This window comes from Stegodyphus dumicola, chromosome 9 (genome assembly GCF_044657685.1).
Source record: "Stegodyphus dumicola isolate Sdum_Otavi_A_Nest chromosome 9, ASM4465768v1".
Lineage (NCBI taxonomy): Eukaryota > Metazoa > Arthropoda > Arachnida > Araneae > Eresidae > Stegodyphus > Stegodyphus dumicola.
In genome coordinates this window covers 132,603,816-132,619,881 of record NC_140776.1, presented here as the reverse complement: position 1 = coordinate 132,619,881, position 16,066 = coordinate 132,603,816, and the positions used below count along the sequence as shown (strand labels likewise).

The following is a 16,066-nucleotide window of genomic DNA, read 5'->3' as shown; positions in this document are numbered from 1 at the left end:
TCTTATGAAATGCCATTATCTTCCAAGAACTAAATTCTATAATAATGATAATAGGATTATTAAAGACTGAACAAGTTATTTTATTAAGCATAGAGAACATATTTTGAAAGCTGTACGTGCGGAAAATCCATTGTACTTTTATAACTAATCGAAGAATAAAATGGAATGAAAATACAATACTATTTTTTTTAATATGAAAATATGCTTCATAACGTCGTTAGTGCACATAAACGTTCATATAACATAGCGTGTTTAGGATCTGAATTTTATTATATATTATCTCATCTTCCTCAGAAATATCCTGATTTGATAGCTGAGGATATGAGAGAGATTTTTCTATGTTTATTGGCTATTAACAAAAACAGTTAATTTTCATGACTACCATTATAAACAACATACTTTTTGTATAAATAATCTCAGTATTTTTACTGTCATTCCCTATTTCTTTAACATTAATGTTAAAGTAGTCCTCTTCTTCACAAATTCTACGCCCGAATGATTTTCTCTCATATAACTTAATACAATTCATTGCTTAGAGGATTAGACCTTATTTCAGATTTTAGGTTTTGAGAAATCTGTAGCATTACTTTTCAATATGATTTATCATACACGGTCTATCTAAGACAATATTAGAAATTTGAATTAAAGGATACAACCTTGAGTCAGACAATGAGAAGTAAACCTTCCATAACTAAGCAGTCTTATTATGTTAATCACTCTGTAGAGTCATTAGGTTATATCGATGCAGGAACATGAAAAATGTGCAATGCCGTCTCCAGAATTCGAATTGCAGACCTTCCGAAGATGCGTCAAGAGTGCTTTTAGTTACACCACGAAGACATGCTGAAAGAAGGGAGAAAATGCCTTACACCAGGGCTTCTCAACCGGTGGTACGCAAGAGAAAACTAGGTGGTACGCAAAGCAGCGAAATATTTTTAACTATTAAATCAAAAACTAAAACCCCAATACCCTGATTGAGTTTTTTTTCTAACACTCGTAAATTTATGCGATCTGAGCTTTCTTCAACAGTGGTGGTGGTAGTAGTACTTTGTAGTGGTGGTACTAAAGGTTTTCAATTTTTGTTGGATGCTACGCGTTATTCAAAAGATTGAGAGCCGCTGCCTTTTAAACGGAGTTTGGGGATCGTCAGATCCTGGTGGCGACGAATTATTGGCCCCCAATTTTAGTTCGGGAGCCCCTTGTAGAGTCATTTAGAATTTTTTCGCTGTCAGCAAAACTAAAGAAATCTGCAGTGCGTTAGCCGTGATTCGAACTCCGGACCTCTCGAATCCGGTCCAGCGTGCTTCTATTTACCTCACGCAAGCACGGTTAAAGGAGGAAGGAAATACCTTGTAACTCTTTTAATTTGAGTTTCGCTAAAAATGTCTAAAATCTTTGTCAGCATTATATGACTCGAGTTCTAATTTTGCTTGTCCGTGGAATTTTGAAAAACTTTATTACCCAATATTTGTTTTTCACCTTTTATATTGCATAGTTAGCTTTGCGATAATTGCTATTTTTCCCTCAAACGCTGCTTCTTTATTATTATATTCTCTCATTTTGCTTTTATTTTACTGCATAAGCGATCATATCATACTGCAGAATAATTTTGTTTGAGCCTATGTTCTCCACAAAACTTAGAAAATGTCTACAAAATAAATGTTAATATTATTTTAATGTCTCCTAAATTTAGATTTCAAATTGCTTTACACCTTTTTCACATTATGGTGCTGAAATCCGTTTTAATGGAAGAAAAGTAAAAAAAACTCAAAATTTTGCTTTTTACATTTCCAGCATAAATTTAGATGCCTATGAAGAAGCAAGTTTACTTTCTGCAGGTATAATACCACATATTTGCTAATTATTTTTTAGACTGTATAAGAACTGTTTGAATTTTGTTAAAATTCTTAATTGATGATTTTAAATACCAGCATCATCTGCAGGAGAGCTATGGGTGAGAAATACTTTTGAAAGCATTTTAATTAGAGATCGGCTTAACTATTAACCGTCTTGATTTGCATTTAATAATGCAATCACACTTAAATATGATTCTTTTAAGCTGCTTTCATAACAACATTACCCTTGAGAGCATTATGAATATTTATTATTATTTTTAGGGGTAGAAGGAAAGATAATAAAAGCTGGAAAAATACTTACTGGTTGCAACAATACTAGACAGATCTTCCACATCGCAAGTAGAAGGAATGCAAACACCGAAGCGGAAAGCTGCAATCTTCAGATATTGCCCATATTTTAAAAGCATATTAAGAAACTGTAAATAAATTTCTATAATTAGCTATTGTATTTAATTTTAAATATGCATTATTTCTAATTCCTATATCAATGCATTGATTAGCATTTTTTTAATTGTTAATATAGTTATTTACGTACATTTATGAAAAGTTAAACATTACTAAAGAATCAGCATTTAAAATTAAGTTGCTATGTGCAGAAGTTACTTTAAAGGAGATTAAAAAAATAAAGTTAAATTACTTGCTAAAAACCTCTATATAGTAAGACGTAGCATATACTTACAAAAATAGGCATATTTTTATGGCTGTGAAAGAATGCAAGAAAATGAAATTCATAAAGGGAGCAATATTTCTTGAATGATTTTTATGAAAAGAAATTGAATGCATAGTCACAAAGGTAGGTGTAGAATAAAAACTTCTTACTGTGAATTTCATTTTATAACTCATTTTCATCTTTTGTATGAAATTTTAATATCTACCTGGATATTTGGATAATATACTGCACTGGAAAGAAGAGTCGTATCTTTTGCTATAATTAAAATCAAGAACAGAATACTTAGTTAATAAAATGATAATTTAGATAAAGGAAGGAATGAAATGAGGAATTCAAATACCTGAAGAGTTTGTATACTTTTTTTCCATTTTGCAGAAAAGAATGCTGATAATGTTGAAATAGTAATAACAATAATCAAGTTATTGTGACTGCATTCATTAAACTGTCGTCTGATACAGAAATTAGAAAATTTCACTTTCTGTTTGGTTAACGACAAATGGTATAACATTTCGTAGGATTTTTCTTCTTGCATTACGTGTGTACTCCTAGAGAAAAGACTTCCTTTATCCTTCTAAAATATAACTCTCTATGCTGTATCGAATTTTGTCCGAAATATATTAGTATTTGATATGACGTATTCATTTGTAATAATGAAACAAAACTAGAAGAATATTTATCATTTTCAAACAATTTTGTAAAATCTTGCTAATTTTATAAAACATGAACTGAACTAATACAAATTAAATATTTTTCATGGATTTAATCATGAAAATGCAAATAATTAAGTAATCAGAGAATAAGTAATAAAAGCTTAAATTTTATCGAGAAAATATTTGGCATAAATAGCAAAGCTGGTATTATCATTGTATATCTATAAAATCTTCCCTATGATCTGTCTACATCCATTACTCAAATTCTATGTATTAATGCCATAAGAGTTGAATTTTGTTCAACAGAAATACATATTCTAATATGAAAATTTTACTCTAGAATTATCGAGAAAATATTTAGCATAAATAGCAAAGCTAGTATTATATTATCATTGTATACCTATACAATCTTCAGTATGATCTGTCTACATCCATTACTCAAATTTTATACATTAGTGTTACAAAAGTTTAGAATTTTGATTTTGATTGCGTATTCTAATATGACAATTTTGCTCTAGAATTTAATTTTCTAGAAGTTCTAAATTTCAAACAACATGCAATTGAAATGACTTTATATTAACTCCAGTTAACTTTAAGAAATTATGCTGATTTATGAAATGCAATGTATTATCAAAATTAAGCCTCATTATCAAGTAACTCTTCTTTTTCTGTAAAACTCTCATACTATACACATACATGAACTTCCTTTTGTCTTGCGAGATATGCATCTAAATTTTTGACTGGTTGTTATTTTCCTCTAAGACAGCAAATAACAGTTCATTGTACTTGTGAACGTCCATTTTAAACAATGTAAACTAAAAAAAAAAAAAAAAAAAAAAAAAAAAAAAAAAAAAAAATGAAGGCAATCACAAGGGCGAAATGTTTTCAAATGCAAGAGTACAGGAAAAATGCTTATGCAAACGGTTAAATCCCAAACAAGATAAAATAAATTATGTTAGAGATATAAATCTTATGTTATAGACGAAACAGATAACAACATAGATAAATTATATACTATGTTGTTATCTTCTTCTCTATAAAAAATCTAATTCTATTTTAATCTTGTAAAGCGAATACCAGACAATCGTTAGAATTTTATTATGTTACTTTATTAAATCAATCTCTCATAAAATGTAGTTTCTATGCCTTATTTCTCAGTTTAAAATACACTACATACCAGCGATTAATATAAATCTTTAAAACATAATATGAAGTCATAATGCTGTACAGTTCCTCATTTTGTAATCCTAAGTTACTGTTGGAAGTGAAGAATCTTAAGAACTGATAACAGAATAATCTCTTGAGATCGTGTGACAGGAAATAACAAGATAGAAGAGTAAACTAGCCCTTTATTATTCCAACTAAAGTTTAACGAAACTCCGTCTTCGAGTGTACAATAAAGCTGACACTTGGGCTTTGAACTTAAGAGACTAAGAATAATACTAAACTAATCTAAACTAAAGAGGTATAGCCGAAGCTATCAAGATTCTATCCGAGGGTACCCCTTAACGTTAATAGACTGTGAAGCTATCAAGGGCCTAAAGTACGGCCGAGCGTGATAATAGCTTACGAGAGAGTAGCCTAAAAAGGCGAACGCGTGCAACCATAATACCTGGTATCTGTCTCCCTAAGACCGAAGAACTTCACGGTTAAATACCGCTCTTCCTCATTATTCAGGCGTGATTCTAAAACTACGTTCTGGCCGGAAGTAGTAAGTTGAAGTTAAGAATCGACAGAAAAGGAACTTTAACTCAAAATTTAACTGTTAATAAAATTAACATAATCCTACAATGCATAAATGTAAAGACAGCAAAGTTTACTGAAAACGCCAAGTCTGTATAGCAAAGTGCATAACTTTAACAACTGCATAACTGTTATGTTCTAATTATGTTTCATTAGAATTTCACATTAGTAGCAATTAGTTATCGTAACTTAGTTTTAAGCACTCCTTCAATTGACACAATCTTTATTTTTGCAGATATACGCTATGAATAATTTAGAATTCTGAAATAAATTAAATTAAATTAAATGATTTATTCTTAAGGTATCGTTTAAACACATATTCGCTGCGTGATCGGTGTAGTGGTTAGTGCCCTAACTGCTGTACTCGTACCATTCGTTGCTCTCAGATTTGAACCCCGGAGAAAGCAAGGATGTTTGTAAAGATATAGGGCTTATAAAATATTATATTAACCGTCAAGAATTTCAAGTTATCCTGGTTCAAGAAACACTAATTCAAATCACACATAACATCAAGGTAAATGAACATTACGAATCAGGTTTTAAAACTTCCAACTTTATTCACGTCTAACACGCATTCAACTGGCGCTGCCAGATCCAAGAACATGAAGTATACATCATGAATATTTACGCCCTCTTTGGCGATTAAAATATATTTCCACATAAAATTTCTTACAGGGCTTGTACAGCATGGAAGGCACTCAAAATGCATTGTAAGCCAAAGTCCTCACAAGTGGTTTTGTGGCAGAATAAGAGAGACCCTCGGAATCATTGCCCGAGATTCTTCTTCCAAGTTAGCATGGAGCTAGGCAAAGTCGTACTCTCGCCTCTATGGCGCTCAAAGCTTACGCTAAGAACTTGTGCTAATTGGTCTGAAAAGTGAGATACGTCACAGAAACAAAACGCAAAGGCCTTTTCGTTAATTTGCTTTACGGACCAAATGTGTCAGACACTTCAATTTCTTCCTTTTTCTATAAAATTTGCAATTAAGGTCATCAAAATGAGTAATGATTGCAAATCAAAATAACATATTTGAATCGCTGTATAATCAAAGGTACCTATTTGGATAATTTTGTTTCCCTATTCTCACTTCATATTTTTGACTATAGTGATATTTTTATGAATATGAGACTTTATACAGAAACGTTAAATAATTACATACACCGCTGTACATTATATGCAAGCATTAAAAAAACAAAATGGTTATTCTTGATGTAATGAAGTTTGTTTACGTTAAGAGTATCAAACCATAGTTATGGTACTTTAATTCTTTCCAGCTTACCGTTTTTGACTTAGCTATTTTTGTTCGAGATCGATTCATAGCAGGGGCGTTCTCGTACTCATCGATGGCATCGGTGATCCCTTTGGGAAGCTTACATTCTACTGTGCAGTATTTACCATGGAAGAACTCTTCTTCAATAACTAAAGTGGATTTATTTCTTCTGCCAACCGTGACATCAACACACTCATCGAAATCACCAAGCGACATACTCGTACCTTGAAAGACACCACTTGGCGGCTTGCCTGTTGCATCAACCACTGAAAAGAAGATAAAGAAATAAGTTTTTTTAGCATAAAATAAAACCGAATGCATTAATATGTAGAGCTTTGATGTTTATTAACTCTTATTATCTTTAATGTCATTTCTGCTTTCGTCGACTCCATTTAGGATGTAAATTAGTTAAGGTATATAGCAACAAATTTCCTAAAGTTAAAGGAGAAATTTCTGCAGCAACAGCTGGCAGTCTCCGAATTATTTTTGCCTAGTTCTTAGAGTCACTTGAATCTGCTTTGGCAAAACTTACAATAAGCCGAACTTAAATAAGACATTGCTTTGTAAATTGCATTCTAAGTTCTTTTGCCTCCCGGGTTCAAATCCAGGTGAATAGGTAGGCTATTTTCGTGGTTGTTTCTACAGTAATGTGAATAAAAGCAAGTTTGCATTAGAAAGCCTTCACGAAACCCTTCTTCCCTTAGCAAATAGACCTCGTCTGCTTTGCCATTTTCGAATAAGTATTCAAAGAGTACGCCACTAATGCAAGTTGGATCACTTATTTTTTCACAAAACCAAGCGTTTTGTGTGCAAGTTGGATCACTTATTTTTTCACAAAACCAAGCGTTTTGTGGTAGTGTTTGGCTAACCGCATTTGTTATAAGGTACTGATATAAAGTTTTAATTAAATAACAGTATTAAATTTTTTAAAATTTCTTTTGAACAGTGCACAAATTCTCAAACTCATATTTGCATGGCAAGCATTATTTTTAAATAATCTTGTCAGAAGTCTTAATTTCTTAGAATTTTATTAAATATTGGTACCGAAATATTCTAGGTGATACATAAAATTTAAATTAATTATTATTTGTCATAATTATGCTCATTGATTTGCTTTCCATGTTTATAAATAAGAACTCATCTATAAACGGTAGTAAGTCTATAAAATAGTAGTTCTAACAGTAGTATGTAAGTTGTCATTTTTGCATAATCTTATGAGCACGTGTTTCATGCACGTGAGAACAGTTATAACTGGTAAGACTTGCGTCTTCACGTGATCATATAAATCTACTTTCGGCTTACATGATTACGTTAACTAAAAGTATGTATAACAAATATACGGTCAATTTTATTTTGAATGGCTTTTTCCTTGACATTCTGTATTAATTATGTATTAATATTTTGCTTTAATAATTTTCAGTAGGCTGTAGCTTCAGTATTTTTTAGAATGTCATTAGTAGGACTTCTCCTATTCTTAATATCTTCTTTTTCAAATGATTTTTTTTACAAGTGATCTTTCTAGTCAATAAAATGCCAAATTGTATTTGTCGATATTCGAGATCTCATTTCAATGTTACCCATTCATGAAGATCTTATTATAGTTAGGTAAAAAGAAATAAAAATACATTCGTTATATTACGATATATTATCTAAGCTTGAAGTCAAGTATTCCTATTAAGGAAGGAATAAGATCTTTAATTTATTATCTACGCATTCGGAGAGGTATTCTCAGGATACTGCATTATCTGGGACATAATGTATGTAATTTATTTTTCAAGATGCAAGAGTAATTGCATAACAAATTGAGAAACATAAAAGCAGTAAATGAACTTTATAAAATAATTCCTCTCTTTTGCATTTAATAATTTTACTAATATAATTCGTTATATATCAATCTGATAGTTTTTAAAACATTTTTACCAGTATTGCAATTAATAAAATAGATTACTTCTGCTATTTAATGTTTACTTCGTTACAGAGTATATCATATTGATGTATCATATACCTCGGTAGCTGTTGGAGTGCCGATTAAAACTTATCTTTTATTTTATGATTATGGACTATGTTCACTTTAATTATGTGTTTATACACGCTAAATCTTGTAATGATAACGCATGAAAGAAGAACGTAAAATTTTGTAATTTAGTATTGTCCGTATATGAATAGATTTTAGCTGAATGATTTTGCTATAATGAGATAAAATTTAATTTATGAATCAGAATGTGACGCTTTTAATTTAATTCCAGATAGTATGCTTATTAATAGAAGTTATCGCTAAGACTTTTTTTTTAAATTTTTATCAAATGTTTCAACTTATTAGCTGAGAGTAATCCTACAAGGCTTTCATAACGACATTGCTGTGCTATAAAACTATAGTATTACTAATAGTTTTCCCTTTATAGCGAAACTTTTTCCTAATTGCATTCTTTGCTTTCTTGAAGCCTATGTGGCTTTAATTAAAAAACTGAGTAGAATAAGGTTTTAAAAGTTATATCATTTGAATATTTAAATTAATGTCTTTTTTTGTTAAAATAATCATGTCGTAATATGTTTCCATTTTCAACACGATTTGCTGATGTAAAAAAAAAACAATTCTGTTTGCTACGGCTACTGAATTATTTTTGTGTTTTTTTCAACACATCTTGTTAATCTAGTGAAAGGTTTTTATTTGTAGTTTTTCTACATAGCTTTTAAGTGTCTGTTACTAAATATGGAAAATAAATATTACATTACTATTTCAAAAATTAATTTCAATTTCGTAATTAATTATTATGCAAGTTATATCATAATTATGCTCTGAATCATAATTATGCACCTAACTTAATACTGCAGCTTCAAGGTTAATTGAAGCCCTCAATGTCCTATAATCAGGTTACAAAATAATTCAAGTTTGTTTGTGTTGATTTATGTTATGACGGATATGATAACACTTATGTTTGCATGCATTTGCAAAACAAGTTGTGGTCAAACATGTAGACCTCCATTAATGATAGCTTTACTATGGAAATCATATAATCTTATATTCAACGATTTTATTTCAGTAAACTTTCTTTCATTAGATGATGACTCTTTACTTTTTCCAGTAGACGTTGTTTTAGGTTTTATCAGTGGCTAACTGATTTCTGTGTTTGTTTGTTTGCTTAGTTTTCGCAAAACACATAATTGTGTACCTAGGGGTAAACGTGACTCTGTAGAAGATTTTCTGAAAGTATATCGCACTCATGTTATGCTTAGATAAATGCTAAGAAGCTCAAAAGCCTATCCAAGATCAAATTATTTAAGTTAGGCAGTGGAAAAGGGCTATCTGTCTAAGGAGCGAGATGCCTTTGTTGAGGATTTCTTTAAGGCAAATTGGTTCATATGAAAATTCATTCACGAAGATTGGAACCCGAACTGAATTAACAGAGCTCAGCGATTCTACTGGATGGTTAGCCTATTATGGTTTAATAGTTCATATTATTCAATTGGCCTTAATGAACGTGGCTGAATGGATAAGACATTGATAATGTTAATTTTCCATGCAAAAAGGGACTTGTGAAATATTTTGGTATATCGCAAAATTTTAAATTAAACATGGATTTCCTAATATTAATCATTGCATCTGTGAAGACATTGAATCTCAGGGAAATGGAGTGTCCCTTCAAGACAAAGTATCATATTAAATTCAGCACTTATACATATTAAATTTCCTGTTTTGCTGTATTTTCTTTTAGAATTTTTTTTCCTAAACAAAGATCTTAAAATTTGTAAAATTTTAAGCTTTTCTGCTTTGGGGCAAATATTGGCTAACAAATTTAAAAATAGGGATATAATAATACCATATTTACCTACTTCTTTAAAAATGTTATATTTGTATATTTGTATAATTTCACATATAGTAGCTGTGCTTTACGGGCATAAGTTGTAAAGGCTTAATATTAAGACATTATGACATGTACGAACATATGAAGGATGGACTTAATGCACTTTTCTTTTATACTTTTAATAATTAGTTTCTTTAATTCCAGTTTATTATTCTTTACTGGTATATATGTTACCGTGAAAGACCGAAATTGGAGAATGTCGACTTTCACCGGAGAATGTCAACATTCACCAAATACGTCGGTGAAAAATCGAATATTGCATTACATTCTTGTACATTCAGACCCTCACCGGTGTATGTCGACGATCACAGATATGCTTGGGTGTAGGTCGAAAAGAGATGAGTATATGTACACGCTGTCATTGCAAAAGAAACTGTTGTACTAATAAATACAGTTGTAAAAGCAAGGGCCTCTTATGCAATTCAAAGTGTCATAACATTTTGAGTTGTTGCAATAATAAATAAGATTTGAATCACATAATTTAGTAAGTTTTTAACTTCTATTATTTTCCTTTCTCATTTTGAATGTACTGTGTGTTTTAAGTTCTTATATTCTTATTTTAAGTCTCAAGTGCGTTTTTTCGCGACTGAATTACGGAGAAGAATATATAATATTCTTATATGTTCAACATTCACTATTATAAAATGGTGAATGTCGACATTGACCGGTGTAAGTCAGAAATGAGAGTATTTGGAAAATATTTCGCACATACACCAAGCGACTATGTGAATGTTGACATATCTGTGGCCACATAATGTCAATTGGAAATAAAAATGGAATTAAAATCGCCTCGACTGCCAAGTTTTATTTACGAAGTCAACATATTAGCTTACGACGCAATCAGAATACTTCCTCTTCAATATAGGATAGCTACGCATCAACAGTGCTCCGTCTTTTCCTTGCTTTTATTATGTCATATATATATATACTTTCTCAAAATTTATGCATTTAAATTACACTGGTGTGCAAAAATTAAGGACGAGACGGTTTTTTCAATATAACTTAGTACAAAAGCTTTCCAAATCAACACATTTAATACCGTAAGATCCCCAATACGTATGGACATGAGTAATGTAAGCAACACTTACTTAAAGAGAAATCAGAGGGATAAAAAGAAGCTTTATTGAAAAAGTAGCATGGAGTGCAATGCGACTGAAGGCCGAAACATCCCTGTGATGGGTGTCCAGCAAGAAACATCCGGTTTTTAATAGGGGATATGATCTCCCCTGACTGCTAGGCAGCTTTCACAGCGTCTGCCCATGCTGAGAATGAGGGTGTCAATGAGTTGTTGAGGCATTGCAGCCCATTCGTCTTGCAGCGCCAATCGAAGCTCCGGAATCGTTACTGGTGGTAAGGTACGAGCTGCCAAGCGTCTGCCTAGAAAATTCCATACATGCTCGATGCGATTGAGATCCGGAGATCGTGCCGGCCAATCCATACGTTCAATATTCTCACTCTCTAAGAGCTTTTCGGCACCTACTGTGCGATGACATGGTGCATTTTCGTCCATGAAAAGGAACTGCGGACCCATAGCGCCTCTAAAAAGACGCACATATAAAAGAAGAATCTTCGTTACAATAACGGGTAACGTTGACTGAACCTGCGTCGAAGATGTGAAATTCTGTACGACTACCAAGCATGATGCCTCCCGAAACGAGAACACCGCCACCTCCATACCTGTCCCTTTCAATGATGTTCGACGGATGATTGCGGCTTCCCCGCTCTCTCCAAATGAGTATGCGATGAGAATCGCTACTCAGACTGAATCTGCTCTCATCTGTAAAGAGTACTCGTCCCCATTCATTGTCTCTCCAATTCCGGTGTTCCCGGCACCACAGAGAACGCCTTCTCCGATGGACAGGCTTTAGAGGTACACACCGTACAGGGCGTCGTGCAAACAGACCACCACTGTGCACTCTTCTGGCCACGGTAAAAACGCGATATCGGTCGTCCAGTCGCCTGTGTCGTGTGTCTAGCGATTTCTTCCGCTGTCTGCCGCCTGTTTCTTCTGTCCTGTAAGGCAATATACCGGTGATCTGAGGGTGTGGTTCCTCGTGGACGACCACTACTAAACCCCCGGATAGCTGTTCCTGTAGTTTGAAATTGTCTTCAAAGTCGTGAAACGATGCTGTGAGCAATTCCGAACTCTGCAGCCACACTTGTCACACTGCGGCCTTCCTCCAACTTCCCAATGATTCGACCTCGGGTAAAAGCATCCAGATGTCGTCTAACAGATTGATTATTCGCCATTTCTCGCTGAGGCAGCAACTCGGTGTGATTTTAACTCTATACGGCGTGAAATCTCTTTGCCAGAAATACTGATCTTACACCGACAACATGCTTTATACTACTCAGACACTCCCTATTACGTCTACCTGCATATCTGCGCATGTGCTACCGTACATCACCTTACTTAATCTCCTGATTGGTCTTTCTGTCCGCTCTGCCTCTTTTTTCTGCTGATATGATAATTTTTTGACTTCGTCCTTAATTTTGGTCCCCAGTGTATGTATTGAAATATGAAAAATGTAAAAATGCTGTTTTTATAATAATAAAACTAGCAGTTAAAAATGGATATGACTATTGTTCGTTAATCACTGTTGAAGACCAGCTTTCCCCATTTAGCGTCAACTGAAATGAACTGATATTTTTGTGATGTTTCGTGGGAAAGGTGGTTGCAAAAACGTTTTTCTGTTTGTTCACAGTATGTCATTAAAATGCAATTCAGCTTGTCTTAAAGACTTTTGCCATAATCTTGCGTTAGAAAACGCGAAAAGAAAAAATATGTGCTACGCGGACGGATTGAACTGATTAATGTTTATGTTTATACGATTGTTAAGTTTTGCTATTGTCTTTTTTATTCCCTATACTATTTATATTTGGATATAAATTGATAAAGATATCCTGACGATAAAGGTATCAAGATTTGCTCCGGATATCTTCACCCGTAAAAAGTGTTAATGCTTGAGTTGTAAAAAAAGTTAAAAAATTTTGACAAGCTTACTTTGCGCTTCTGATCTATTTATTCGTTAAGTGAAGCGAACTGTTAGCACACAAAAATACAAACTCAATATATGAAAACAAGGGAAAATACCAAAATGTTTAATTCAGTTATTCTTTGTTTTGATGTTAGCAATTTAAAATTTAATTCTAAATTTTAAGGCAGGATTTTTTTTAAAACAGTGCAATGTTATTTTTTGTATTTAAAATTTGAGTTTTTAGATTCCAGTAATGCAATCAATAGAATATATATACATTATTATTACGATCTAATTTTATGATTTGCATTTTGCGAACTATTTTGATGTTAGTTTTAAAATATGAGACGGATAAGTTTTAAGGCATGAGTTATCTACTTTAGCTGTTATTTAGTTTTGTTTCTTTTCTCATCCGCCTTTAGAACATCAGTTTTTAGAAATTTGTTACAATCTTGTTCATTCCACTACTCTAATTTCTACAGTTCGAGTTTATGTTGTCTTTGAAAAAGACTGTTCTAAACTTGTGCATCGTAGTCATTGCGTTACAGATAATTACAAAGGTAGGGCTTTTCCGCGTATTAGCTAATACCCTAGTGGATCAACCGCTCTTCTGTAGGCGAAGAGAGAGAAAAGAAAGTTATTGTTTATTTTCTTCTTCAGTTAATATTTTGAGTGTTGATATGATTCAGTAAGGCGAGGGGGAAAACAAATGGCGAAGAAAAATCTTTGTGTGTGACGGGGACGCTGATCAATGTTTAGCTTAATAATGTTTTCGAAAATAAGAGTAATCAAAAAGAAATCGTTTGGTTTGAGAGATGAATTAATTTAATGATTAAATTTACTAACGATTTAATTTCAAACAGTTCGTTTATTCGATTCGTTAGAGAACTGGGGGGGGGAGGGTAATAGTGTTCTGCTGAAGTACATAACTTTCTTAAGTATTGCCATAATTAACTAACCACCTCTATGTTGCATATTTTGTGAGAGATCTGATCAATTTCAAAGCATTCAGTTTAGCTCATTAAAATATTTACTTTATGTAGATTTTAACATGTCGAAATGGATGTAAAGATAGTAAGATTCTAGATTCTCTTTTCTCTGTAAAATGTGTTACATCTTCACGTGTCGAGGTTAGCTAAAGCGACCTCAGCCTACTTAAGAAACGTTATAAAAACGTTACTAAACTTCCTTACACAGAACGAATGTTAATGAGAAAACCTGATAAGAAGCGAATTATGACACTGAGAAATGATTATTCCTGTTTATTTCTTTGCTCACGGCACATTTGTAGGTTACAACAGCAAAAGTTAAAATTATTTTGTTAGATCGTAAAAAATGTGTTTAGCTCTTTGTTCAAGGCCACTTGAGGTATAACTCGCTGAAACGATTTTTTTAATTAGCCCTAGCATTGCATTGTCGTAGTTAGAATAATACAATTTATAGCCTGGTAAGACAAACATTTAGAAACAAAAGAAAAGTAATAAGTAAGCCTGCAATTATGTAAGTTACTCTACTGCGGTTGCTGATTTAAATTCTTTATGTTTAAATAAAAAATTTAACACTGATTTGGCGTACTAAGCGTAATGAAATATATATCATAGAAAGTTGCAACAAAGCAAAATAGAAGTATGCCTCAAAGTGCATCATTATACAAGTTACATTGTTTGCGGTTGTTGATTTAAATTTTTAATATTAAAAAAATGGTCGTTTATTTTAAATTTATAACTTATATAGTATGGTTGTCTTAAACAGCTATTTAGTGTTTGGATGTAAATAAGAAACACACTTATTTTCCTGAATGTGTGTAAATATCTCGTTGTGACGAAAGTTTTCCGCCAAAAGAGCGTTCTAAATAAAGTTATAAAAAATGCGTGAAAGCAGTATCTATAGTGCAGATAGTAATCAGAAACCAAATCTATGATTTTCTGCAAACGTTTTGGTAGTTTCTCAAACATTCGGCCCAGAAACTTGGTGGCCACGATTGCAAAAACAGATCAACCTCATTTCGGACGTCCTGTGCAGAAAGGATAATAGCTCCAGCAAGATCTCGATGCAAGTGTAAAAATGTAGAAGTCCGAAGGAACGATGAAGGTGCTATATAGTAGGTGTAGTAAAAGAGCCCATTCTAGTCCATACAGAGTCCAGCGGCTTAATGTAGATACATGTGGTCTTGCATTATCTCCATGGAACATTACCTTTTAGCGCCGAGAATCAGTTCGACATTTTTCCTTAATAGCAGCGTCAGCCACGGACTAGAATCTCGCTGTACACCTTACTCTCGAGTATTTAACCATTCCCAGTTACTCTTTGTGGATAATACTACGGAAATCACAGTAGATACAATGCATGATTATTCTGTTAGTCAAACTGCGCTTTGCAACGCTGCCGACGGGCCAGTCCCGCAGACCAACGTCGTTTTCGGCCTTTATTGTTGTAGTAAATCTACTTGCCATTACAAGTGACGATCGAGTCCAGAATTTTGTCCCTGTGATGATATTCGAGCAGATTAGTGCAGGCCTGAAAACGTTTGTCCTTATCTGCTTGAGTCAGCTCATGCGGCACCCACCAATTAAATTTGTAGGTCAAGTTTACAGGATGCATATCGCGACTAATGGACATAACACTAATGTCCAATTTCTTAGCAAACTTTCGAGTGGTTGCATACTGATCTTCTTCCACAAGTTTCCGAAGACGAGCCTCATCAACAACAGTAGACTGGCCAGAGCGCTCTGCTCCTTGAATGTCATAGCCCTTGTTTTTGAACTTTCGGTAACAAACCTTCACAGTGTCATATAATACAACATTAGTAACTAAATCTGCACACATGACTTGTTGACATTCTCTAGCCGACTTTTTTACAACAGAACTGGATGTAAATGATGGTTCTGATCTGGTAACGTGACGCCTTGTACTTAATGATAACGATATTGTTTCACAAATTCCATAACACATTGTTTTAAAGCAAGTTTGCGCAGACGATATTTGCGGTGGAGAGAAATTTTCTTTAAAATCCGATTATTTCCTGCTAATACACAT

The 16,066-nt window shown here is 33.0% G+C and overlaps 1 protein-coding gene and 1 long non-coding RNA gene across 2 annotated transcripts in view; one reads left to right on the top strand and one right to left on the bottom strand.

Moving 5' to 3' along the window:
- LOC146995490 (uncharacterized) overlaps window positions 1–2,254 on the top strand; it is a 378,021-nt gene extending 375,767 nt beyond the window's left edge. The window contains exon 3 of the long non-coding RNA XR_015043097.1: window positions 2,118–2,254. This is a non-coding gene — a long non-coding RNA (uncharacterized LOC146995490). The remainder of the gene's footprint in view (window positions 1–2,117) is intronic.
- The window catches only part of LOC118202951 (nose resistant to fluoxetine protein 6-like), a 186,466-nt gene that overhangs the window by 109,962 nt on the left and 60,438 nt on the right, over window positions 1–16,066 (bottom strand). Inside the window, exons 2-3 of the mRNA XM_085824132.1 lie at window positions 6,199–6,455; window positions 2,158–2,272 (exon numbers count right to left, since the gene is read on the bottom strand). Of these exons, the coding sequence (XP_085680258.1) occupies window positions 2,158–2,272; window positions 6,199–6,455 (372 nt within the window). The remainder of the gene's footprint in view (window positions 1–2,157; window positions 2,273–6,198; window positions 6,456–16,066) is intronic.